This window comes from Aspergillus uvarum (assembly GCF_003184745.1).
Source record: "Aspergillus uvarum CBS 121591 unplaced genomic scaffold BO82scaffold_29, whole genome shotgun sequence".
Taxonomy (NCBI): Eukaryota; Fungi; Ascomycota; class Eurotiomycetes; order Eurotiales; family Aspergillaceae; genus Aspergillus; species Aspergillus uvarum.
This window is the reverse complement of record NW_020291326.1, coordinates 331811-354799: the sequence shown is the minus strand read 5'-3', so window position 1 is coordinate 354799 and position 22989 is coordinate 331811. Positions and strand designations below refer to the sequence as shown.

Genomic DNA, 22989 nt, shown 5'->3' with positions numbered 1-22989 from the left:
GGATGGAAATGTGTAGGCGTCTACCACATGATGTTGCAATGACATGACATTCATTATTTCTTAAACAACGGACTACACAATTACCCGGAACAAGGACATCGATACAGGACATTAAGATCTGCTCACAAAGATGATGAGTGCCGCGCAAAATCAGACAGTTTCCATACTATGTAGCAGTCCAATCTTCAGTCGAGTCGTCGAGCGACTCATATTGAGAGAGCTCTTCTGCAGTCATCCGATCCTTGAGCCATTCAAGAATGGCATCAGTACCCTTGGCGACAATCTGCCACCGAGGAACACGGAAGCTATTTCCGGCAACCTCGAACCGTCTTAGGGCAGATCCATTCCCCCAATTTCTGCTCGAGCCTTCTCCTCTCAGCAAGCCTAGCTTAGGTGGAAGCATGCCGATATCATTATTTCCCACGTCTAATACTTGAAGGCCTTGGGCGGCATCAAAGTCCAAGTTGGTATATCGATTGTCTGCGGCCACAAATGCCACCAGGTTGGTGTAAGTGCGACGTACGGCAGGCACCTGGCCAGACAAGCGGTTGTAAGAAACATCCAGGAATGTCAAAGCCGGTGCCACAAGGTTTGCCAAGATGGGATCCAGTGTAGTAAGGTTTGTAGCACTCAGATTCAGGCTTTGAAGATTGGGAAGCGTAAGAGCTGAGGCGAAAAGTGTTGTGCTATCTAGTGGGTTGTTGGAAAGGTCGAGATCTGTGAGAGTAGAGGCCAGTAAACTGAGGGCAGATATAGGAAAGTAGCGTAGCTCGTTGTGATGCAGATACAAACATCGCACTTCGCTTAAGTCAATTCGCCTCAGCTCGTCCAGCTCTAGCTCACGCACATCAGTGTAAGACCGATCAAGAACACCACCAGGCTTGATCTGCCAAGCCGCCGTCTGAGCTGGGGTTTCCGGTGCTAATGTGAACTGGGTCGCGACAGAGCCCGCGTCATCGTCGGTATCCTGGGGCTCTGGCTCGCATCGGTTTCGCAAGTCGCGCTTCAGGTCCTCAGTGCCCATGGTCAGGAACTTGCGTTCGCGCAGGGGATTATTAGCCACTCGAAACGTGAACAGACTCTCCATCAAGCCGATTCTGTCGTCCAATTTGGAGATATCGTTGCCTGTAAAATCGACGTTTCGAATATTCTTCAAGCCAATGAAGCCTTCTGGGAGATTTGGAATGCTGTTATCTTCGGCCGACAATGTCAGCAAGGCCTGCCAGGACGACAGATCCGGCAAGGACTGTATACGATTGCAGCTAATTGCTAGAGTCTGGAGATTGGGCAGCTCCAAAGCCACGTTTTCGGCAAGCTTCACCAATGCATTATTGGCCACATCAAGAACCTGCAGTGCTTTGAGCTTATAAATCGAAGCTGGGATGAGTGTGCCTTTCAGTTTGTTCTTTGGGGCTCGGAGCTCCTTCAGAGAAAGCTGGCTTAAGGCTTCAAACTGTAATGAACTCAGCTGATTACCACCAACATCCAAGACTCGAAGCGAGCTCAATTGTGACACTTCTGGGGGCAAGTCAGTGAGAATATTATCATGCAAATCCAAAGTCTCCAGCATATTCAGGTTCTTGATCTCTGGTGTAAGAGTGCCTTCCAATCGATTCTTGGCCAGCTTAAGATCTTTCAGGGATACCAGTTCCATAACGACCTGTAAATCGTTCATTTTGAGATTATTATTTGACAGATTCAAGGTGTGAAGTCTTTGTAATCTTCTGAAGCCTATCGGTAGAGATTGTAGCAGGTTACCGTGCAAATCTAGCAGCTCAAGCCCGCCAAATTGGTTTCCCTTCTCGTCATCAGAATCCCTATCTATATCGTGCGGGTCGATGTCAGGGAAAGCTTCTTCAGGAAGTTCCGTAAACTCATTGTCAGCCGCAATGAACTTAACCAGGTCTACACTCTGGTACCATTCAGTAGTAGCATCAGGATCGAAGTCGTACATCGCCATAACTTCCTTGGGAAGTTCTTTCAGAGACATGGCTGCTATGTTGAGATGCCCAGAGGTTCTGCCTGTTTCAAGGCGTTTTTGAAGAAGACCAATATTTGAATCCTGGGGGTTCTGATTGAACGGATCTTCGGTGTTGAGCCGATCCCAAGCATCATTCGATGACGAGGGTTGCATGCGCTTTTGCGCTTCTGCTTTTCTTGCCGCCTTAGCTTTAGCAATGCTCTCTCTAAGAGCGCTTGAGGACTTCGAGACCTTCCTTGTTTCCATTTCCGACTGTTGCTCTGGTGTTAAGTCTGATGCCGTGGATCGTGCGGACGGTGACCGGGGGGCGACCGATGATTGCCTTGAAGTTGAAAGCTTTGGCTGCGCTCTTCGTGTTTTCTTCACATCTAGGCTAAGTAATGACGCATCCGGGCCCGATCCAACGGCGTTCATGTGGGTTTGAGTCAAGGCCGGACGAGGCTTTGTCGTGATAAATGCCAGATTAGCATTTCCCTTATGTCCACCCATTCTCGTAGAGGGCAGCTTCAATTTTGATGGGCTATTTGCAGTAGCCGGGGCAAGGCCATGATCACCCGATGCAGTATTCGTGGACAAAGATGGGCGAGGTCTGGATGGCAGCCGCATGGCAGAGGGCGGTCGTGCAAGATAATCGCCCCCACTAGGTTTTCGAGATGAGGATCTGGATGGTGACCTTGAATAGCTGGTCATTGATGATGATGGGCGGGATGGGGACCGCATCGGGCTCGTTGCGCCATAGAAACTCGACTGTCTTCTACCTGGTCCTGGGGATGGCGGAATTCTTGAGAGTGTCTCGATTGTTCTGTCTGCGAGGGAAGGTCGCGTACGGCCTCGCGTTTCTGTATCTTCGACCAGGATATCGTCGTGCTCTAAATATGGAGCAGTATTCGAGTTTGTGTTCGCTTCGGGCTTCGCACCCCCGCCCGCCCTTGTCTGAGATCCATCGATTTTCCGAAGTCCGGTGGAGAGTTTCTGAGGCGCTGTGTATTTTGGCAGCGGTTTCTTGAACACAGTATCTTCGGAAGGTCTGCGGAGCCTGTTCGCGTCCAGGCCCGAGTCGGTTTGTAGCCTCTCACGAGATGGCGAAGGTCGGAGAGGTTTGGAGTTTGCGGATGTCGTCGGCAAGGGGAGTCTGGATGCTAAGCGGGGAATGCCACTCGCTCGGGCAGGTGTTTTTGGTTGATTGTTCATCTTTGCACCAATTTTGTGGAGTCTTTGACTATGATCGGCTGTGGGAAGAAATTGAAAGGGGGCTTTTCCACCACTATAGCAAGCTCATTGCCGCAAAGATATATTGACCAGATGGAAATATATCGATCAATAAGGTTCGGAAGTTCCAAAGGGTTCAAGCAGTCATGGTAGAGGTCAACCGTATTGTAAGTTCGAGAGGTGGTGGTCAACCGTCGATCTGGCGCAGTGACCTCACAGTATGCATGTTGTCCATAAGATGGCTGTAATTATTGAATTGATTGTTTACCATTTAATTTGTAGACCCGCCGCGGCTATTGCATGTTCTGATGCCTGAGGCTGCATATCCCCACCTTTGAGGCACTCCTTGGCATCGCCCTTGTTCCTAAGTATTTATCAGACGAAACGTTCAGGTTTTGTTTAGGTACTTGAAGCATTGCTGATGAATGTAGTCTCTGGTATTAAGGGCACTATCTAGCAATTCAATACAAGGAGGATGGAATTGCTGTAGAGTCTTATCACAAATCCATGTTTACATGACTCATTATATTGTTACCTGCCACTAGACCGAGCTGCATCTTGAAGATGAGAGAGATGACTTTCTGTGTGAAGTGATCGATAAGTATGGTACTGAGTTGTATCATGTGACTCCGATAAACAGTACATACACTCTTGAGGACATAAAGGGACCCGGCTTAGCAAGGATCGAACCACAGAAGGCAATTCTAGGCCTCTAGAGAAACAGAAGCTATGCTAGGTTCAGAGTCAAATTCAGGTTTCCAGCACAGTATTTCAAAGCTCTGAAATGATTACATTCCTACCCCCGCCGATGCACGCAATTGCTGCATTCCTTCTCTTAACAGCCACGCTGTTCGGTCTATTCCACGATCCAGATTCATTCTTGCAAGGCTGTTTAACAAATGAATTGTGAGTGACAAGTCGACAGACCTTAACTCTGTTATCTAATAGTAGGTCCTTTGCAACCCGACTACTGTACTATCAGGCTCTGAGATCAAGACCGCAGTAGACGGAGTAGTATAGAGGGTCACGGGTAGACGGGTGACTGGGTGGCTGTAAGGACTAGACAAGTCGCAAGCACGGAAATAAGCCCAATGCTAGCTGGGCTGGTTCATCCGTCTGCTGTCATCGTGGATCGGTTGCCTCAGCTACAATCAGAAGTGGCCCTGGGGTTTGAGTTGTTTACCTTTTGCAAGCGTCATCGATCTCTGCTTAGCCCAAGCAGGAAAGGTGGCATTTTAGCGCGCGGCTGGGCTCACGTGGGTGACAGTGGTTGGAGATGGTTGGTCGAGGCAAGCGATGGTTCCCAGCCTCCTCCAATTGTGCGCCAACTTACGCTTGCAAACACCCTTAAGGCATCAATCCGGCCCCTCAGCTTCCTCCTTGCTTCTCCTCATCATATCATCTCTTACGCCCACCCCCCTCATCCATCAACTAATTTCTTCATCGCCGCCCTTTCGTATACCTTATCGCGCGTACCTGCTTCATTCCTCTGATCTCCTTACTCCCGCTGACAGCTTCCCTCAAGCTTCCATACTTACCATCTCTTCTTACTTTGGACTCCTCTGCCATACTGCCATACCCGGAGCGATCTGTTTCCGACTTCTTATCGTCAACTCCCATACCTTGCGAAACGTGCCCAATCCGGCTATCAGTGATAAGCGCATGCCCCGTCGCAAAGCTATTACTGCGACGAATCGCGCAGCGCTTGCTGTAAATTTGCCATCCGATTGCATTCATCCAACCTGACAATTCTGCCCACCCGCTCGACGACATACTTCGTCTCGTCGCATCCTCGTACTCATCAAGGATATTGACGTCTCGCGTGCGCTTGCGCCCGACCGCCTCACGCTAAGTTCCGGCCCACCGCATACAAGGTTTGCCTACACGGTCCTACCTACAGACTGCGTCGGGCTTGGCTGCGAACACAAAAACAGTTAATTGCCTGCTCCCTGGATGCCATATCTTGACTATGTCGCAAGAATTTGAGCGTCCGCTCTCGCAAGGATCGCTTGCTCCCCCAGTCGAAATTTTAGGGGCAAATCTATCCGCATCACCGGACTTGAGTATCAAAGCTGGAAGCCAAGCTTCGAACTCCGATCAAAGCAAACTCCTCTCGCCCCCATCACTACCTTCATCAGACATGACACCGCCCCCCTCATCCCAGATACCCGGAGCTCCCCTGCGGGAATCAAGGTCTCAATCAAGCTCATGCCTCGAACCCCCGCTCAATATCGAGAAAACCCTCTGTGTGGCATATGGTGCTTCGGAGAACCTTCCAACTGCCGATGAGATTGAGAGTGCGGACGAATTGAAGCTTCGCATGATCGCCAAAGACCTCCTAGGTGTAGCTCAGGAAGCCCGCATGTCAGCGCTCCATTTCAAATTGCAAAACAGTCTGCTCTCATTCACAAGTAACGAAGCGATCAAGCGTGCAGAGGTTGAGCATCAACTCGCGCGAAGGGAGGTTGAGATTCTTCAGAGTTCGGAATACCGCAGTCGCCAATGCCAGCATGATATAAAACCGATGCAGACAGTTTCCAATGAGAGGCTTGAGCTTTCTCTCAAGCGCAATCAGGAACTCGAGAGGGTTAACGCTACCCTTGATCGAAGGCTTCGCCGAGCAAAAAAGCTTATCGAACAGGAGAGAAACACGTCCGAGCTTCTAGGAGAGGAAAATAAAATGTTGAAGGAGCGAATCCGCGACAACCGAAGACACTTCTCTCGGATGATCGAGCATGGAACAATGTCGCCAAGTCCCCAGAACGAGGCCCACACTCCCCATAGAGGGACAATACCTCAGTTCGCTGACAACGCTGGTCATCATTTGAACGGAACTGAGAGACATGACCCATTTGAAGCTCTTCTAGCAGCTCACCGCGTCCTCAACCAAGAGTCGCCAGCTGTCGCCTCGACCCCCGATAGACAACGCAATCATCGAGAGAATGCGAGTCGCCACATGCGCGGCGCTCACTCTTTGTCGTCTTTACCTATGACTCCATCCCATCCTCGGTTGACGCACGGTAAGGGTCGAGTCTATACTCCAGGGACATATTCTTTTGATGATCGTCGTGATCGAGACAGTACCATTTCGGCATCTGACATTGAAGAAGCCGAGACCGAGGAAGATGTCCCCGCCGCAGGAACACGGGCTGTCTCCAGTAGCGTGCACCACCGCAGTCATTTCAGCAACCATCCAGAGAGTCGAGGCATGGCAAGTGCTGCAAAGTCTAGTACGTTGCTGCAAACAAAACTGTTTGGGCAAGTGAGGAAGTCCGGCGTTGATCGGCCCCCCAGTAAAAATCTCAAACGCAAAGCAAGTTTTGATGGTGCGACCCCGAAGAGATCAAAAGCGGAGGAGAGGGTGGGTCTCGGTATTGGCACCTGGAACAACTAGACCAAGCAGTACCCGTGCACAACGGCAAAGCGTTGCTGTTTCTACCAAATCTGAACCATTATCAGACATAGTATCCTGCCGTCAATGGCATGAGAGACGCTTTCCTATGTCGACACGGATGGTCTGATCGCGTTATACCTTGCTTTCTGCATATGAGCCTTTTTCCCAGGACATGGAAAAGTGATGAGTGATGACATTCAAAGAAACGATGAAAAAGACCAGTCTTATCTAAGGGCAGCTTGTTCCCCTGTGTGATCTTATCTGCCCGGGCCGGGGTTTTGTCTTGGGATATTTTTGCGTTGACTTTCGAGCATATATTGTGAACCACCAGGGGCTCTTACTTTAGGAGTTATTGATCGATCTAGCGGTAGTTAAAGATGAATAAAATTCAAATTGAGCTGAGCTGAAGCACATTGGCAATGAGATCTTAAATGGTATACCAGTGAAGACCGGCATTCATGGAAGTAGTTCGTCAAGATGTAAGACGGGTGGTTTGACTAAGCAATATTGACAAGTGACAAGGAAGTCAGTGGTACTGTAAGGTATGGACAAGGGGAGATAATGTGGTCCGTAGGGTTGATCAGTGAAGCTGCATGTAAGGACGAAGAAAATGAGCCAGAAATATGACTTCTTGATCACCAATTTTTCATCTACTGGGGTATTCAAGTAATGGCAATTGCGGTTCGGAAAAGGCGGAGACGAAGGCGGACAAGAGGACGAGCCTTCCAGATTGGGTAAGCAGGGTAGGGCTCGCTAAGCGAGGCGATGCGGCTCTGCGCGGGTTAGCCACACCAAAAAAAGTTCCACCTAATATTGAGGCGAGTCGTCTTGAGATACGACCGGCAACCACCCACGACGACGACGACAATCTCCCGGCCTTGATCCCTATCCGTCACAATGGTGCGTTATGCGTCCCTCTGCGAGAGTCTCTTGATCAATTACGATGACCATGGGCTTTTTTTCTGTCTCGCTACGTTGGTTTCTCGACACGGTGGATGCTGATGGATTTCTTCTTGGTGTGATATAGGCGATCAAGCACAACAACCAGATTCTCAACCAGCGTGAGTAATGCACCCGCCGCACGAAGCGAATACTGCAGGGCGAACGAGAGAGGGATGGAGTCGATAAGAACGAAAAATACACTGGATGATGGACGATCGAATGGGGTCACTTGGAATTGATCATGGACTGATGGAATTTTTTCATCTCAGACTTCCACAAGGACTGGCAGCGTCGTGTCCGCGTGCACTTCGACCAGGTACGCTCTTCCTTCTCTACGACACAAGATTACGATCCTATCGCAATTCGCCTGGATTCGAACCACGACATGGGAATGAAAGGATCGCTGGGAAAAGATGGTGTGGACTGACCTGTTTTCTTCTCTGGTTTATAGCCTGGCCGCAAGCACCGCCGTCGTGAGGCTCGTCTCGCTAAGGCCGCCGCCGTTGCTCCTCGTCCGGTTGACAAGCTGCGCCCCGTTGTGCGCTGCCCTACCGTCAAGTACAACCGCCGTGTTCGTGCTGGCCGTGGTTTCACCCTTGCTGAGCTGAAGGTAAAGAGACACTCCTACGAATCCTGGGCGAAGAATGATGAAGGGGGTGCCACCGCTAGGAGCCTGTCCTATGCGACCTGGGACCCAGCGGCACGCACAGGAAGGAATCAAATGAGGATGGAAGGGCTTACATTTTTGGTTTCGCACTTGAACAGGAAGCTGGTATCCCCAAGAAGCTCGCTCCCACCATCGGTATCTCCGTTGACCACCGCCGTGTCAACTACTCCAAGGAGTCCCTCGTCGCCAATGTCGCCCGCCTCAAGGACTACAAGGCTCGCCTGATCCTCTTCCCCCGCAAGAGCGGTCAGTTCAAGAAGCTCGACTCTTCCGCCGAGGAGGTCAACGCTGCCAAGGCTGCCTTCGCTGAGGGCAAGACCGAGGGCTTTGTCACCCGCGTCAACCCCACCCTCCCCATCAAGAACGTCTCCGCCGCCGAGGCCGTCACCGAGGTCAAGCGCGACGACCTCCCTAAGGGTGAGGAGGCTGCCTACCGCCGCCTCCGCGAGGCCCGCTCCGAGGCCCGCTACAAGGGTGCCCGCGAGAAGCGTGCTAAGGCCAAGGCTGAGGAGGAGTCTGCTGCCAAGAAATAAATGTGATTCACCACTAATGATGATCGGGTCGATTTTCAAGTCGGGGATTATTAGTCTACTGTGGCATGGCGTGGCTCCTCTTTTTCCTCTCTTACCTTTGTCCTTAACTTAAAAAGCTTCCCAAACACCTCGAAATGCAAATGTCCCAAGTTCATGTCCCACCACTACGACTTTCGATTTTTGCCCACGATCTTCCCCGGACTTCGGTTCTGTGATCAAAGTTTTTTTTGTCTATCACCAGAAATCACATCGAGACCTTGCAGATACCCCCCCCCCCCCACCACTTCAGAATTACCTAACATGTTTTTCCTGATCTGACGAGTAGACGGTAGAAGGTCACTATCACGGTCTTTCCATCTGGTTATATATGTTGTAGAACAGAGAATCCTTCACGGTCTAGTATCCTACTTCGAGCCTAGTTATGTGCTTGATAGAGGACATAAGTGGGGAACATATAGGCCTAGATCGCTCTCTGTAATAAAAACTGCCCTGTCAAAATGTACGAGGATAAAAAGATTCGATGCTGTCATTCTTCCTGATTAACATGTGCAGGCATGTCGGGGGGTGGAAGCTTGCATTCGGAACCTCTCTCCCTATCACACCCGGCCCAGCAGCCTATCGTATGCAAATTAAATCATTTCACTGTACCTCCCACAACAGAGTTTCCCTTAAAATGGCCCGTGCTATAAACTGTGCCTCAACCCTATACCAAACAAGTACTCATGGAAACTCCCCGATTCGAAACAAGAAACACGCCAAACCTTAGCACGCAACAACGCCACACGCATGAATTCAATCAAACGCCATAGACATAGATGCGTGTAAACACACTTGGTCATTACCTAGACATTTCTGAACCCGTATGTCCGATATCTCTTAAGGTGTACCATGCACGGAACCATGATCGAGCTCACCCCTATTTCCAAACAGAACTTTTACAACGCACTGCGTAGCCCGCAATATGGCGCCGGTCTGGGTTTCGCTGGAGTCGTCGGTGGCGCCTTCAGGCTGGCTGTCTTGGTTCTCCGTCAACATAGTATGAAACAGCTTTTTACACTCTTGCTCGACTTTTCGGCCAGGAGCCCCGTCGGAGGTGATGCTCGAAATGCTGATTCCGGGGACAAGCTGGGGTTCGCTGGACCATTCGTCGATTCTCAACTCACAGGAGAGAAGCAGGCTGAGGCGTCTGGCCTTCGATTCAAAGAGTATAGACGTTCGCTCGAGGTGAGGCAGAATGCGGCGCAGATCCAGCGTGCTTGATTTGTCGGGGCCTGCTGCTGGGGAGGCACCGGGCCTCCTATGGCCAGGGATCAAATCTGCATGTTGCTCCTCCATCTGCGACCACAGCTGTGCCCGTGATATTACAGCTTCCCAGTACCGATTGATCCCCCAGCAAAGTCCCGTGATGTCAAGACTCAGGAGCGGGTTGGCGAGTCGGATCTCCGTCCAATGCTGTAAGGAGGCGGGCATTCTGGCCTTGTCGGTTTTGGTTGTAGGTGGTACTCGTATTGAGACCAGTGTTTGTGTCTGTGGGTTGGCATCATACGTAATGGCTACATGGAAGCGATTGGAAGGAAACGGATGCGGCGCGGTGAAAGTTAGAACATGTCTCTCCAGGGAGGGCTCAGTTGGGGTTGATGGGACAAGCTCTGAGAATGCGGTGAGGTCCAATGGTGCAAAAGCTGTGAGATAAGGTTTCTTGTGGGCATGTTCGTCCAGCGCGAACGGATTGATCGGTAGTGTATCTTCAGTCGGTGGTGGGGGGATCTTCGTAGCGAACGGAAGCAAAGCCGCGATAAGAGACGGGATCGATGTCGCAGTTGAGCGAGGACCAGATGGCGCTGTTTCGGTAGGGTGAGCGGATGATAGCAGGGCACTAGGACCGGTCAGTGCTCGTCCTACAGCAGTTGTCAGGAGGAGCTTACATTAACTTTGACAAGTCACGTTCGGTGTGTTCATCGCCCTGGCTCAACTCCTTTGACCAATCTTCCAATTCGGCAATCTCCTTCTTGAGTTGTTCCAGCTCGTCAGAGAGCTCATTCCTCAGCTTTCGCTTTTTCAAGATGTGCTCCGGGAACGACACCCAATCCATGGTGGGTCCCGATTTCGTCGTATCGTCCGCCTCGCCATAATCGACGCTCCTCAATCTCGAGGGTGTTTGCTCAGGGTTGTCCGTCGTTCGTCGTCTCCCCCATTTCGCTTGTTGTGAACTAGGGCTGCTGCTAAGAAGCCCCTTTGAGCGTCCCGGGGGCAGTTCCAACCCCAGCTGTGTCGGTGTCGGCGGGAGATCCGGCTCTTCGAGTATCTCCTGTAAAGAAGACTGACTGAGGTCCCCAGTCACGTCCAGATCCCCGGTCACGCTACCCAGCTCCGATGTCAGTTGGTCACCTGGCGTATTGATGTGTCGCGGTTCCTCGAGACTCCGCTGCGTCGAAGCGGGGGACCCAAAAGCCAAATCAGCGGCGGTTATTCGAGTTGAGACTCGCCTCGGTGGCGCAGCAAAGACATTGAGACTGCTTGATAGTCGGGGCGACGGCTTCGCCTTCTTGCGGTGTTTCAGTGGACTGCCGGATGAAGTCAATGATGGTCTGAGAGCCTTCCGGTCTCTCAAGCCGACAGCCCGTGCATCCGCCTGAGTCGGTCTCTGTGGGCTTCGCACGGGCGATCTGCTCAGCGCGCGTTCGAGGAGAGTGGGGTGTGCTCTTGCTAAGCTGGCTCTTGTCGGTGCCTGGAACGAGGCACGCTCGTTCGTTTGTGGTTGCGCGACATTCGGTGGAGGAGGGTTGCTCATTTGCGACGCGCTGACCTCAACAGCCACTGAATCGCTCCGCACAGGTGGCTCTCGGGGTGCGATACAAGCGCTAGAATAACCACCCTTCCTAGTACTGATTGATGTTGTGAAAAGAGACCGAAAAAAAAAGTTTGCGTATAAGAAACGAACTGAGCTGAAGTTAGATTGAGCCGGTGTTTACATGCGCCCGGACGGTAAGTCAACTAAGTTAAGGTTTGCACTGTTTGCCTCCATGCAATCGATTCCTCCCGCCCGCGGAACCAACTTATGACATAACCGGCCGCATCGGCGATCCTCAAGTTTCTCTTTCTGCCTGCTTTTCTTTCCCCTCCTCCGTCGACACCCCAGAACAAATGGAACGCCCCTTCCTGGCTCTTGCGCCGTCTTTCGCGCGAACAACATCCTTAATCTGCAGCAGCAGCAGCAAGGGTCTGCGTCGATGGTCGCAAATCGCGCCCTTCATTATCAGACAACATGCATTCTCCTTCTCCGCTCGCCCTCTAGCCACGCATGGCCATGCCGCCGCTCTGCGCAACGGAACGGTCAAGGCCGACGAGAACGGGCATACACAAGCGCAACCACTGGCCGGTTACTACCACGATATCCTCTCAACCCGCTCCCCGTACGACCGGCAGACCAGTCCCCCGCAACAACCCCGCGAGCCACTCGAGGAACCGGCCGCCTCGACAGGACCCCAGACACCGGAGGAGAAAATGGCCATTGTCTTCGGGACGCGTCTCGCAGGCCCCGGCCGAGCCTCGCGATACGATCCCGGGGCCGCACCGGACGCGACCTGGAAAACCGTGAACGGGGTCGCGATCCCCCCGCGCCCGGAGGAACCCGACAACTGCTGCATGAGCGGCTGCGTGCACTGCGTGTGGGACGACTATCGGGACGAGCTGGAGGAATGGGCCGCGCGGCTTGCGCAGGCGAAGGCCAAGGGCTCGCCCGCAACAAGCGACGGCAAGGACCAGCGCCAGACGCCGAGGTCCGAGGTCAACGCCGCCAGTGGTAGTATGGACGACGATGGCGGGGGCAGTGAAACGAACTGGACGCTGCCGGATCCCAACGAGGACCTGTTCGCTGATATTCCCGTCGGGATCCGGGAGTTCATGAAGACGGAGAAGAGGTTGAAGCAGAAACATCAAGAGGAAGCCCACACGTGAGACAATTGATGAAAAGACTTTACGCCTCTCCCGATCCCTCCCTCCGCCTTTAGACGATGATTATACCCTGTCTTCCATGGTTTTGTGCGTGTGCGTGTGCGTGTGCGTGTATATATTAAGAATATAGATGTTTAGAGCCTCCCAGATATGCGCGAAGTGTATATAAACTACTATGGTAGTAACAAGATGATCCCCCAATAAACTTCTCCGACGCAATCAGTAACTGCGATATCACTCCAAGCATGCAATCCACGGTACATGTGCAAATGAACAATAAATACTCTATGTAGAGCATGCAAACCATAACTTGGTAGTCCTATAAAGATATTCCAAACCAATTAACCTTATCGAAAGATTACAAAGCGGTGAAGACCCCGGCCCAGTCTCCCGCACCCCGTATGGATTCTGCCCCAATCTGCCGCCTCGCTATCGCAAAAAAAGTTCAATATGAATGAACCAGTTCTCTCTGAGACAATAGAGATCCCAGAAGAGCAAACCCCTCCCTTATGAGCCAAGCCAGATCATCAGATCAGAAATTAATGCCAGGATGTCAATATCACAATCGGAAACAGACATCATCCTCAACAAGGCCAATGTCGCCCTGGCCCGCAGTCAACGGCTTGTCGCATCATGGCTCCCAGCTCCGACGACGGAGGACCAGGCCAATGTGAAATCCGAAGAGGAGTTGCAGCGCGAAGAGGATGAGATATTTACAGCGGTCCCAGAAACGTAACCGAACCCCCCCCCACCTCCCCAACCCCCTTCACCAATATTTAGACACAGGAAAACGTGTTTTCCTCTCGTGAGATATATTTTGCTCGTGTCGCTGACCTCTTGATTCTGGGCGGCGATAATCACAGGCTCGGAGTTGGAGCGCCTTTGCCGACGAAAGCCGCGGATGGAAGTTGGAATCGCACGGAACTGGACTCAAATGACAAACTACGGAAACAGCTTCTCGGTCGCAATTACCAGAAAGTCATGGCGGCCAAGGCTAATGCAAAGACAGGGCCGTCCTCCGCTGGTACAGCGACAGGTCGACCGTTGGTGAAGGCGGCGGCGTCCGGCGCCGGTCACGGGGCTGACCAGGAGGATGAGGATGAGGAGGAAGGTCGCCTGGCTCTTATTGGCACAAAGAATAACTCTTTTTCAAGGAAGAGGAAAGCAGCTGTTCCTCAACAAATTCCGGGAGAAACCGAAAACATGAGCTCGGAGGCCAAGGTGACAGATGTTGGTGGCGAGGATAAATCAGAAGGGGCTCCATCGCAACCCTCAACTGGCCGAAGAGGTAGGAAAAAGGGCACAAGCTTTTTGGATGAGATCTTGGCCGAACGGTCGAAGAAGAGAAAGAAGAGGTGACTACTAGGTGCATGTTTCGGTAATCGACCACTCTTGTGTATAGAGGCATAAATCAAACACAATATTGATACCCGCTCGATCCGGTGGCATACAGCATCGTCCATATTTCAAGCAACCACCTACCTCTACCAATGTTCATTCGTTCGTTCTGAATTTAGTGATCATATCGATATACTCAGCATTAGCCAACACAAACCAGTCTTTGCCTAGTGTGAAAGCTGAATTCTATACATTGTCTTAGTCAAAAAGTCACTATAGATTCATTTCTAAATTAGTGTCCCCAAGCAGTATTCTGTTCCACTCAACCCAGGGTATATAGTATAAATAAACAGAAGTGGCCTAATTAGCCTGAAATGCTAGTATGCATGGTCACCTATCGATGACTGGGGGAACCAGCGGTGTGAACTATGGGAATTGATAATGATAATCCCAAAGTGTTTGGTGCAGGTAACACCACCAATGATGCATGCTGTCCAAGTAGTGTAAGAGGGTAGCAGGATTGAAGAAACACCCTGCGCAAAAGTAATAGGCTACAAACGAGCCAAGCCCTCTTTCACACACCCTCATGAATGATTGTACAAAAAATGCTCCGACCCAATTAAATTATCGAAAGAGCGTGTAAGGGAGATATGAAAAATTACAGGCAGAGTGATGCCCCCAGTGCGCAGACTTGGCCAGTGTACGATGGGGAGGGACTGGTGTATTTGTTGTCTTTTTCCAAATCGATTTTTCTTTCCAAGCGTCTGCGCCACACCCAGAGAGAAATTAGGGAGACTGTATCGAGAAATCGAATTCGCTGCAGTCGCGTACTATGCGAGAAGCTGCCTGAGAGCGCTGCTTGAGACAAAACCGAAACTTTGCGCGTCCCGTGGTCTACTCGAGCCGCTTCCGCTTCCGATCGTCCGCCAACGCATGTTGGTCTTCGTCCGGTCGCTCAGCCGTATCGGCGGGGTTAAGAAGTGAATGAACATTGCTTGCCATGCTGGAGCGCCGTGTTGCGGGAAGGGATATTTCGTGGCGAGGGAACCTGGGACCTAGGGGCCACCCATTATCGGCGGGAACAGTCTGATCAGGGTGTAAGGGAGGAGTCGCATGACGATTGCTTTCCTGTAGGCGCCGTGGGGCGCCCATTTCGTATTGTGCCAACACATCGCGTACTTGCTGCTCACTTGAGGTCGGAGTTCGGTGTCGCGACGGCGACCAGGGATTCGCCGCATGGGTGGGCAAATGAGTTGATGGGAATGGCGACACTCCCGGTGGCGGCCAGCCATGCTGTCTGATATCGGCTGAAGTATGGCGACGAGTGAGGTTGGGGCCTGGAGGAGACGAGACCGAAGATAGGGGATGAGGCACAGGCTGTTGTGGGGTGACCACAGCCGGCACCTGGGGGCGGCTGTAGTTCGGGGAGGAATGCCCAGTCCCAATTGAACCAAAGCGACGGGGGGATGCAGCCAAATGTGGGGGAACAGGAGGACGGATCATGGTGGGCCGAGACGGGTTCTCCATCATCGAAGGACGACGTCCATCCTCCTGAGGGATTTGACGCGGGGACAACGGCGGGCCGGGTTCGATGGAGATATTGGCAACGTACGGCTGGCGGACTGATAGGTAAGGATCCTGAGAGTGCTCGAGAGACCGCACGGCATCTAAATGTTTCTCTAGTTCGGCTTGCATGCCGGTCACTACTACAGGTTAGGTCACCCGAATTTCAAGGACTAAAGGCGACGAAGCTTACCATCACGATACAAGATGCTTTCGCGATCAGGAATCATCCCTTGAAGGAATCGAGAAATCGAATGTGTCCACTATTTCGAAGACGAAATCAGTACTGTCGTTGCCGCACAGCTTGCATGCAATCTGAAACGATCGGGCCCACGCACATGATAACAACGGATCAAACTCTCCGCCATCGATTGGCATCGCGCATTGAGCGCCACGTTCCCTTCTTCGGCGCGCGTGAGACGGGCATGCATATCGAACATTGAATGTTCCAGGTTCATCAAGCGTGCTTCAGTGGCATCCGGGACAGGCTCAGCTGGCGTGCCCGGTTGCGAGGCAGCCTTGTGGCCTGGAAAAGAATCGCGATGGATCAACGCATGGCGGGATGCGCGTCGCTTAATTTCACGCAACCCGACAAGATCGCCACGCTTGAAGTTGCCATTTCCGTGCTTGAACTCCCAGAGAGCAGAATCCGGAGACCCAGTATGAAAGACATCGCTCACTGGTGTCCAATGGCATCAGTAACGGTGCACCCATCCATCTTCCACCTGGACCAGCATACCTTTGTGAAATCCATACATATTCAATTGCCGGACGAATGAGGATATATTGGTGTGCTTGAAGTACTGGCTGCATAGATCTGTCAGCGCCTTCTCTCCCGTGGGCGATAGATGCGGTGCGCTGGAGTAGAGAAACTCACGCGAGTACTTTGGAGAATTCGGAGGTGGGCGACATAACGAAGCTATCATTGGTATTGGACCACGATATTAGGTGCTGAATGCTAGGATCTTCGAGCATACTAATCATTTCATTTGATTGTCAGTGTGCGAATCCACAGAACAGAGTGGCATCCCTGGGGGAGACGAAGACGATTGAGTCCGGCGGCTGACGTACTTGTAAAGCTTGTGGATAAAGGCTGTTTGAACGACCTTTGGCTGCTGCGCGGCGGCCGCGGCACCGATTGCCTGATTAGGGCCTAGGTGATGGTGATTCACACCCTGTGAGTCGGCCGAGCTGTTAGGAGCTGTCGTGGTAGTGATGTTGAGGTTCGTGCCCGTTCGATCGCTATCCGGGCTGCTGTGGATGGGGGGCGCAGGGCCCGGGGCTGGAGGTGTGACATCCATGGGATCACCGTTCGATTGGAAGGATGTTGGAACGACGGAGGAGGAGAGGACAGGGATCTTTCGGACTTTGCCCGGCGCATCGGTGGCAGCAATAGCAGAAGGGGCAGCAAGAAGGGAGTTCCTGGAGGGAATATCGGCGAGGCTGCTGCTCATCTCGCGCAGTAAGTCCAGAGGAAAAGAGAATAGGAAGAAGAGGAGGCGGCGGCGACGGAGGAGGAGGGGGGGGGGAGAGGTGGAAACGAAGTACGGGTGACCGAAAGATAGACCGGTAGGAAGAGAAAGACCCAGCAAAATTCAATGCTGCTTTTCGTGTTCCGGTCTTCCTTCCTTCCAGTCTAATGATAAGGTTGGGTGCCTTTTTCGTTATATTCTGTCCGGCTTCTGGATTTCTGTCGAACCATGTAATTGAGAGAGGAAGAAAAAAAGGAAGAAGTTGAGGTTGCCCTGTGGGGCGGGTTTAGGGTGAAAAGGCAGATGGCGATAGGAGGAAAGGAACAATAGTAGATTGGGCAATAAGAGAGCTAGATTTGAAGAAGAGAGGAAAAGGGGAGGGGGGCAAGAGGGAAAGAGGGGAAGAGAAATTGAAATTACAGAAGGAGGAAGAAATAAATCGAGGAAATGGTGTCAATAGTGGTAGGGAAAAATAGATGATTTAAATTGATGGTGATGAAGATTTACAAGTCCAAAGCGAAGAACGAGACAGAGAGGCTGCAAGACTGCGAGACCGCGAGATAGAGAGAGAGAAAGAGAGACAAGAAAGAGGGTAAAAAAAGAGGGTCTGGGCCGAACGGACCGGAACTGAGGATCAACACTTCAGAGGTAAGTTCTTCGAAGTCTCCGCTGCCTCGATCATCCTGGGCTTGTTCCATTGGTTGACCCTAGCTTTGCTTGCCTATTTTCAATTTTCGGTTCTCGGGGTTCTCTTTTCTTTTCTTCTGAAATGCTGATCGAGGCTCATTCTGCTGGTTAGTCCGTTGGATGGATGCTTCTCGTGTACTATCCGTAGCTTGTTCGGTGGAGCTCAAAAGCAACTTGGAAGAGAAGAAATCGCCCGTGGGTGGTCAACAAGTCTTGTTGTCTCGTGTGTTGCTAGTTCCATTCGATGTCAAATCATCCTCAATACTAGAAGCTTCCTCTTCCTTCCTCTCTTCCCTTCTGAACCCCCTAAGATACGACGGGATGTGTATTGAATAGCAGTGCGCCGAGGACGAAGAGGGGGGCAGTTCATCATCAGAACATCCGACATCAGAAACAGGGAAGGTCTTGGCCCAGCCGACAGCAGTCCCTGAATACGATCAGGGACGAGGCGTTGTGGAAGGGGGCCAGAAGGCGATCAGATCTGCAGCGCAGGCTGCTTCTTCCGTGGGAACTACGGAGTAGCATCCTCGTACTAGTCACTCATAAATAAGCTGCTGGAGAGCCTTCCGTACTTTGTTCTGATGAAGGCAGCGGGAGGAACCGCCGAGGAGAGAACAATGAGATCAATTAATCAATCACAAACAACAATAGTAACAACCCTAAATAAGGGAGATGAACAAACAAGGAAGTGCGTAACTTGGAAGAATAATGTATTTACCACAGATTTGATATATATTCAGTATTTTTGCCTACATTGTATGTACTATGCGAATCATGACTAGGAAGTAAAGCTACATCTTTCTCAGTAGTTTGGAATATATGAAGACACTCCAGCAGATCCATAGCCGGAAATCCTGTCTTGTCAATAATCAAACTTAATCTACAATAGTCAATGCGACAGCTCCATCTTCTCTCCTCGCATTCTATTCTTGCAACTTTCCCTGTCTTATTACGCCACAAGCACTGCTACCTATATTCTACCTGTTCTTTTCCTTTGATGATTCCTTGTTCCCTATCCCCACAACATTTCCCCCCTCCCGCGTGTAGTGCCCGAATTCAGTTATGAGTCTGGATTCCCCATCTAGTGATAATGCCACAACCATCCAGCAGATCATCTCCCTTTTTAATAGTCTGAGCACAAATTCCGCCCGGAGAGCTGCGTATGAGCCCACTCGTTCTAAGCCCACCTCCCCCATCCTATCCTGTTCCCCGCCCAGATGTGATAGTGCTAACTCCAAAGTCGAAGGTATCATGGACTGCTGAACCAACTGAACTCCGCCGAATGGTGCGATTTACGCGCACGCATCGAACAGCGAACCTTCCAGAAAGACATCCTCGGCGAGTCCCTGCCCGAGATCGCCCTTCAAATTGTGCAGCATCTGAGCGTGTCCGATCTTCACGTGCTCAAGAGAGTAGGTGGTTATCAGGGACAAAGGAGGAGGAGACTGGATCTGTTGATGGACCGGGACTTATCGCAGCTCGTACTTCCCAGGTCTCGAGACGATGGCACGCTCTCCTGTCATCTGCTTCCGCCCAGCGCACCGTATATCGCCAATGGACGAACAATCCCAGTGCGCACCTCACCACGGCCCAGATCACGCGGTACGCGCAACGGAGGCTCTCTCTGGAGCGCGGCCCACCCGTCGCTGCTGCCGCCGCCGCCGCACGGAGGGCCGTGAGAGTTATCGATGGCCAACCAAGCCCCCACAGCGCCCCCGCGCCCAACACCTTCGCGTACGCCCACGGGAGGTTTGCTTGGCTTAGGTGCCCCGACCTCCTCGTCGTTCATAGTATTCGCAACGGTGCAAGGCAGCAGTTCTGCACCGAAAACCGGGATCGCTTTCGATTGGTAGGGATCTCGAAATCCGTGGTTGTAGCGATCAGCACTCGCGCGTAAGTTTTTTTTTTTTTTTATTTTTTTTTTTTCCTTTCTTTCAACCCCCGCTTTGTCTAGATGATAGCTCGAGAAACATGATCGGACGATCTTGGGGTGTATAGTGCGTGCAAGGGCTCATAGGACAAAATGATTTTCCTCAGGTATTGTCATGTATGGGACCTGGAGACCGAGGAGCACGCCTGGTTCCGTATCCCATCCCTCAATGTGACCGGCTTCGTTGTACGCGACAACACAGTCGCTGTAGCCTACAACAGTTCTACGGTCACGGAATCTGGGGACAAGATCGATAGTGAATCCGTCACCTACTGGGACATGTGGTCGCGTGCCGCTCACACCGTCGAGAATGTTCCCCAAGTGGCATTACTAGACTTGCTGCCCGCCACAAAGACCCTCGTCGTTGTCCATATCAAACTTCAGGAGACGTACCGAGTGTGCATAAGAAAATATTCCATGGATGGTGAAGGACACGCGCACACCCAGCGCGCTTTTGCGTTATCTGCCGTTTATCGGGATTGGTCGCTCGAGATACTGAGCCGGTCTTGGGACATTAATCATTACCGGTTCGCGGTGTTCTTTGTGCAGTCACCATTGAACGGGGCCGCCACACGATCATTTCAGTGGGTTATAGCTACTTACGACCCTGAGATGGATGAAATCAGCCTGCATGAATTCACCTGGGATGACAGGCCCTATCATTTTTTAAGTGCGGCGGCTGTGGACCACAATCTGCTGTACTACCTTAGAGAGGACGGCGGCAGACCAGCTCTATGGATATCTAACACATCAGCCCAACCATCCCATCGAGCGGCGAGAGGAATGGATCCGAGCTGTCACGAAGCGGACGGTTTTCTCCTTGGGGATCGGGAGTTTGTTCTCCAGGTCCACCAGACCGAGACAAGAGCCTGGCCTGTGGATGATGATGCTCTGGCCAACGCTGAGTTTACGGCTGATTCTTAAGACCTGATGGTTCGCTGATCAGGCTCTAAGATCGAGAAGCCAATTCTAGCGGGACAGCCATCGTTCTCAAACGGCACGAATAGTCTAACTCGTTGTAACGAAGACATTGACAAAAGAAATAAACCTAGACATGGACGATATACAGAACCATCTATAAGAATTTCCCAGGTACTTTCGCCTGGATCGATCTCGTGTATCACCATTAAGTTTAACTCGTGGGCAACTCCCTTATGACCGATCATTCTCTAAGCAGCAGCAGTGCGTTAGCATCAAACCTTAAGAAAGAAAGACTGTCGCCCTCCTTGGCCAATAACTCCGCATCTCGCTGCATCTTCGAATTCGGATCTTCCTGTCCTCTCGGCCACCGGAAAGAAGAATATAGATATCAGGAAAAGAAATTGCAGAAAGCCAAAGAGGAGAAAAAATACAAGAGATAGTGGAGCATCAGCTAAGGAGACGCAGCTCTATGTCGACATGGAATTTAGATACCAAGAGTAAACTCAACACCGACATCAATCTCGCGGGCCAACTTGACGACCTTGGAGAACTGAACCGACTTCTCGGCAGCGCTCTGGAGATCCTCAATGGAGAAGATCTTGAGGCCAGAGTCGTTGAGCTACAAAGAAAATACAGTTAGCTCGGTACTTCGCTAATACTAAGAATGATGAAAAGCCATGGGTGTTCATACCAGCTTGTTCGCCTGCTCCATGTTGGTGCCCTGAAGACGGGCAACGATGGGGGTACGCAGGCCCATCTCCTGCACGACGTTGATCAAGCCCTGGGCGATAGCGTCACAACGGACAATACCACCGAAGATGTTGACAAAGATGGCAGTCACCTTAGGGTCGCTGGTGATAAGCTCGAAGGCGGACTTGATAGCAGCCGGGGTGGCACCACCACCGACGTCGAGGAAGTTGGCAGGGTTACCGCCGTTAAGCTTGATGATGTCCATGGTGGCCATGGCCAGACCAGCACCGTTAACTGCACTGGAGATTAGCGGAAGGCATGCTAATCTGAGTTCTTGTATTTGATCTTACCCAAGCATCCAATGTCACCGTCAAGCTTGATGAAGTTCAAGCCGTGTCTATACCCGGATTAGAATCTCTCCAAATCAGTTTGATTCACTTGGAAAACATACGTAGCAGCCTTGACCTCATCAGCGTCCTCTTGGGTGGTGTCTCTCCACTCGAAGACCTCCTTCTGTCTGAATTCGGCGTTGTCGTCGAAGTTCAGCTTAGCATCCATGGCCATGACCTTGTGGTCAGAAGTCTCGGAGAGGGGGTTGATCTCGATCTGGGTGGCATCCCTCTCCATGAAAACCTTGTACAACTTCTGGATAGTGTCGCGGGCCTCGTCAATGCATTGCTCAGAGAAACCAAGCTCGGTAGCGATCTTCGTGGCGATCTCGTCGGTAACGCCGACCTTGATATCGATAGGAGTAGTAAGGATGGCGTCGGGGTTCTCCTTAGCGACAGCTTCAATATCCATACCACCCTGAGACGAGGCGACAATGACAGGACCCTGGGTAGCACGGTCCATGAGAACGGCGAGGTAGAACTCGCGACGAGCGAATTTGCGCTCACAGATGTAAACGGAGTTGCAAAGACGACCGGCAGCACCAGTCTGCTTGGTGATGAGCTTCTCTCCAATCATCTGTCCAGCGAACATCTTTGCCTCGGTAGGCCTGAGGAAAAAATGGTTCATGTTAATAGGCAGAAGCGAATTATGACGCTACGAGTCACACTCACGAGTAGATCACGCGCACACCACCCTTCAGACCGTTACTGAAAGTACCCTTGCCACGGCCACCAGCGAGAACCTGAGCCTTGATGACCATATCATCGTTACCTATAACCATAGTCTTAGCGAACCGCGACTCCAACTGTAAGCATGGGAAAACGCACCGAGGGACTTGGCAACAGCCTCAGCTTCCTCTGCGGAGCGGGCGACTTCACCCTTGGGCATTCCGACGCCATACTAGCGACTTGTCAGCACCGCAAAAAGCCAGAACATGGTTGTAGATAGCGCGCGTGTGCCGTACCGACTTGAGCAAGTTCGCGGACAGGTATTCGTGGATGGAGAGGTTTCTCTGCTGCTGGCCCAGGCGGGACTGAACGGAAGATTCCTATGGGCAAGCAAAAGTATTAGCAGGTGAGACCATTTGGATTATGGAGAACTCAATTTTCAGTAGGCAAGGATAACTCACCGTCGCAGCTCTCAAGGCCGCGGTAACCGGTTTGCTGCGGGCAAGCTTGAACATTTTGGCACCAAGTAGGAAAAAAATCTATAAAGAGGGGAGAGGGATCAAGAGACACTTGTCAGAGAGGCAGGATGTAGGATAAAGAGAAGATCCTCCAAAGTGAGGTTTGGTGATAAGGGAGGGGGGAAAGTTGGG

General features: G+C 51.6%; 8 protein-coding genes across 8 annotated transcripts; 4 read left to right on the top strand and 4 right to left on the bottom strand.

The window, feature by feature from the left end:
* Positions 1-76: 76 nt before the first annotated feature.
* On the bottom strand, positions 77-2766 carry BO82DRAFT_354691 (uncharacterized protein). The gene has a single exon (XM_025635260.1). It carries the CDS (start codon positions 2669-2671, stop codon positions 167-169), a length of 2505 nt encoding a protein of 834 aa, XP_025491648.1. The 5' UTR covers positions 2672-2766; the 3' UTR covers positions 77-166.
* Positions 2767-5048: 2282 nt separating this feature from the next.
* On the top strand, positions 5049-6812 carry BO82DRAFT_85469 (uncharacterized protein). The gene has a single exon (XM_025641599.1). The coding sequence runs from the start codon at positions 5160-5162 to the stop codon at positions 6582-6584; it is 1425 nt and encodes a 474-aa protein (XP_025491647.1). The 5' UTR covers positions 5049-5159; the 3' UTR covers positions 6585-6812.
* Positions 6813-7481: 669 nt separating this feature from the next.
* Positions 7482-8726, top strand: BO82DRAFT_374885 (60S ribosomal protein eL13; the record flags this gene model as incomplete). Its single annotated transcript, XM_025637449.1, has 5 exons — positions 7482-7484; positions 7612-7645; positions 7796-7842; positions 7978-8136; positions 8292-8726. The coding sequence occupies 5 exons, from the start codon at positions 7482-7484 to the stop codon at positions 8724-8726; spliced, it is 678 nt and encodes a 225-aa protein (XP_025491646.1).
* Positions 8727-9236: 510 nt separating this feature from the next.
* BO82DRAFT_336224 (uncharacterized protein) lies at positions 9237-11659 on the bottom strand. The gene is made up of 2 exons (XM_025633335.1): positions 10652-11659; positions 9237-10602 (listed from the first exon to the last, which is right to left on the bottom strand). The coding sequence occupies exons 1-2, from the start codon at positions 11515-11517 to the stop codon at positions 9603-9605; spliced, it is 1866 nt and encodes a 621-aa protein (XP_025491645.1). The 5' UTR covers positions 11518-11659; the 3' UTR covers positions 9237-9602.
* A 571-nt stretch (positions 11660-12230) lies between these two features.
* Positions 12231-14039, top strand: BO82DRAFT_374865 (uncharacterized protein; the record flags this gene model as incomplete). Its single annotated transcript, XM_025637447.1, has 3 exons — positions 12231-12679; positions 13164-13412; positions 13544-14039. The coding sequence occupies 3 exons, from the start codon at positions 12231-12233 to the stop codon at positions 14037-14039; spliced, it is 1194 nt and encodes a 397-aa protein (XP_025491644.1).
* Positions 14040-14759: 720 nt separating this feature from the next.
* BO82DRAFT_85314 (HSF-type DNA-binding domain protein) lies at positions 14760-17447 on the bottom strand. The gene is made up of 6 exons (XM_025641598.1): positions 16653-17447; positions 16459-16557; positions 16321-16388; positions 15920-16260; positions 15775-15844; positions 14760-15721 (listed from the first exon to the last, which is right to left on the bottom strand). The coding sequence occupies exons 1-6, from the start codon at positions 17033-17035 to the stop codon at positions 14913-14915; spliced, it is 1770 nt and encodes a 589-aa protein (XP_025491643.1). The 5' UTR covers positions 17036-17447; the 3' UTR covers positions 14760-14912.
* A 1537-nt stretch (positions 17448-18984) lies between these two features.
* On the top strand, positions 18985-20594 carry BO82DRAFT_284293 (F-box domain protein; the record flags this gene model as incomplete). Its single annotated transcript, XM_025631454.1, has 3 exons — positions 18985-19152; positions 19233-19633; positions 19778-20594. Coding segments are annotated over 3 exons (1386 nt in total), but the record flags the coding sequence as incomplete, so codon positions are not given.
* A 481-nt stretch (positions 20595-21075) lies between these two features.
* Positions 21076-22854, bottom strand: BO82DRAFT_374863 (succinate--CoA ligase (GDP-forming) subunit beta; the record flags this gene model as incomplete). The annotated part of the gene is made up of 8 exons (XM_025637446.1): positions 21076-21210; positions 21283-21575; positions 21632-21678; positions 21733-22278; positions 22343-22442; positions 22499-22571; positions 22636-22719; positions 22801-22854. The coding sequence occupies 8 exons, from the start codon at positions 22852-22854 to the stop codon at positions 21076-21078; spliced, it is 1332 nt and encodes a 443-aa protein (XP_025491641.1).
* Positions 22855-22989: the final 135 nt, after the last annotated feature.

What these genes read in the sequence shown, in the direction of transcription:
- BO82DRAFT_354691 (XM_025635260.1), bottom strand. Translation starts at nt 2,671, where the DNA reads ATGACCAGCTATTCAAGGTCACCATCCAGATCCTCATCTCGAAAACCT.
- BO82DRAFT_336224 (XM_025633335.1), bottom strand. Translation starts at nt 11,517, where the DNA reads ATGAGCAACCCTCCTCCACCGAATGTCGCGCAACCACAAACGAACGAG. An exon ending in CGTGACTTGTCAAAGTTAAT is followed by an intron (nt 10,603 to 10,651) that starts GTAAGCTCCTCC and finishes GACCGGTCCTAG; the next exon opens with TGCCCTGCTATCATCCGCTC.
- BO82DRAFT_85469 (XM_025641599.1), top strand. Translation starts at nt 5,160, where the DNA reads ATGTCGCAAGAATTTGAGCGTCCGCTCTCGCAAGGATCGCTTGCTCCC.
- BO82DRAFT_85314 (XM_025641598.1), bottom strand. Translation starts at nt 17,035, where the DNA reads ATGAGCAGCAGCCTCGCCGATATTCCCTCCAGGAACTCCCTTCTTGCT. An exon ending in TTTATCCACAAGCTTTACAA is followed by an intron (nt 16,558 to 16,652) that starts GTACGTCAGCCG and finishes TGAAATGATTAG; the next exon opens with TATGCTCGAAGATCCTAGCA. An exon ending in GTTTGATCCGTTGTTATCAT is followed by an intron (nt 15,845 to 15,919) that starts GTGCGTGGGCCC and finishes TCTTCGAAATAG; the next exon opens with TGGACACATTCGATTTCTCG.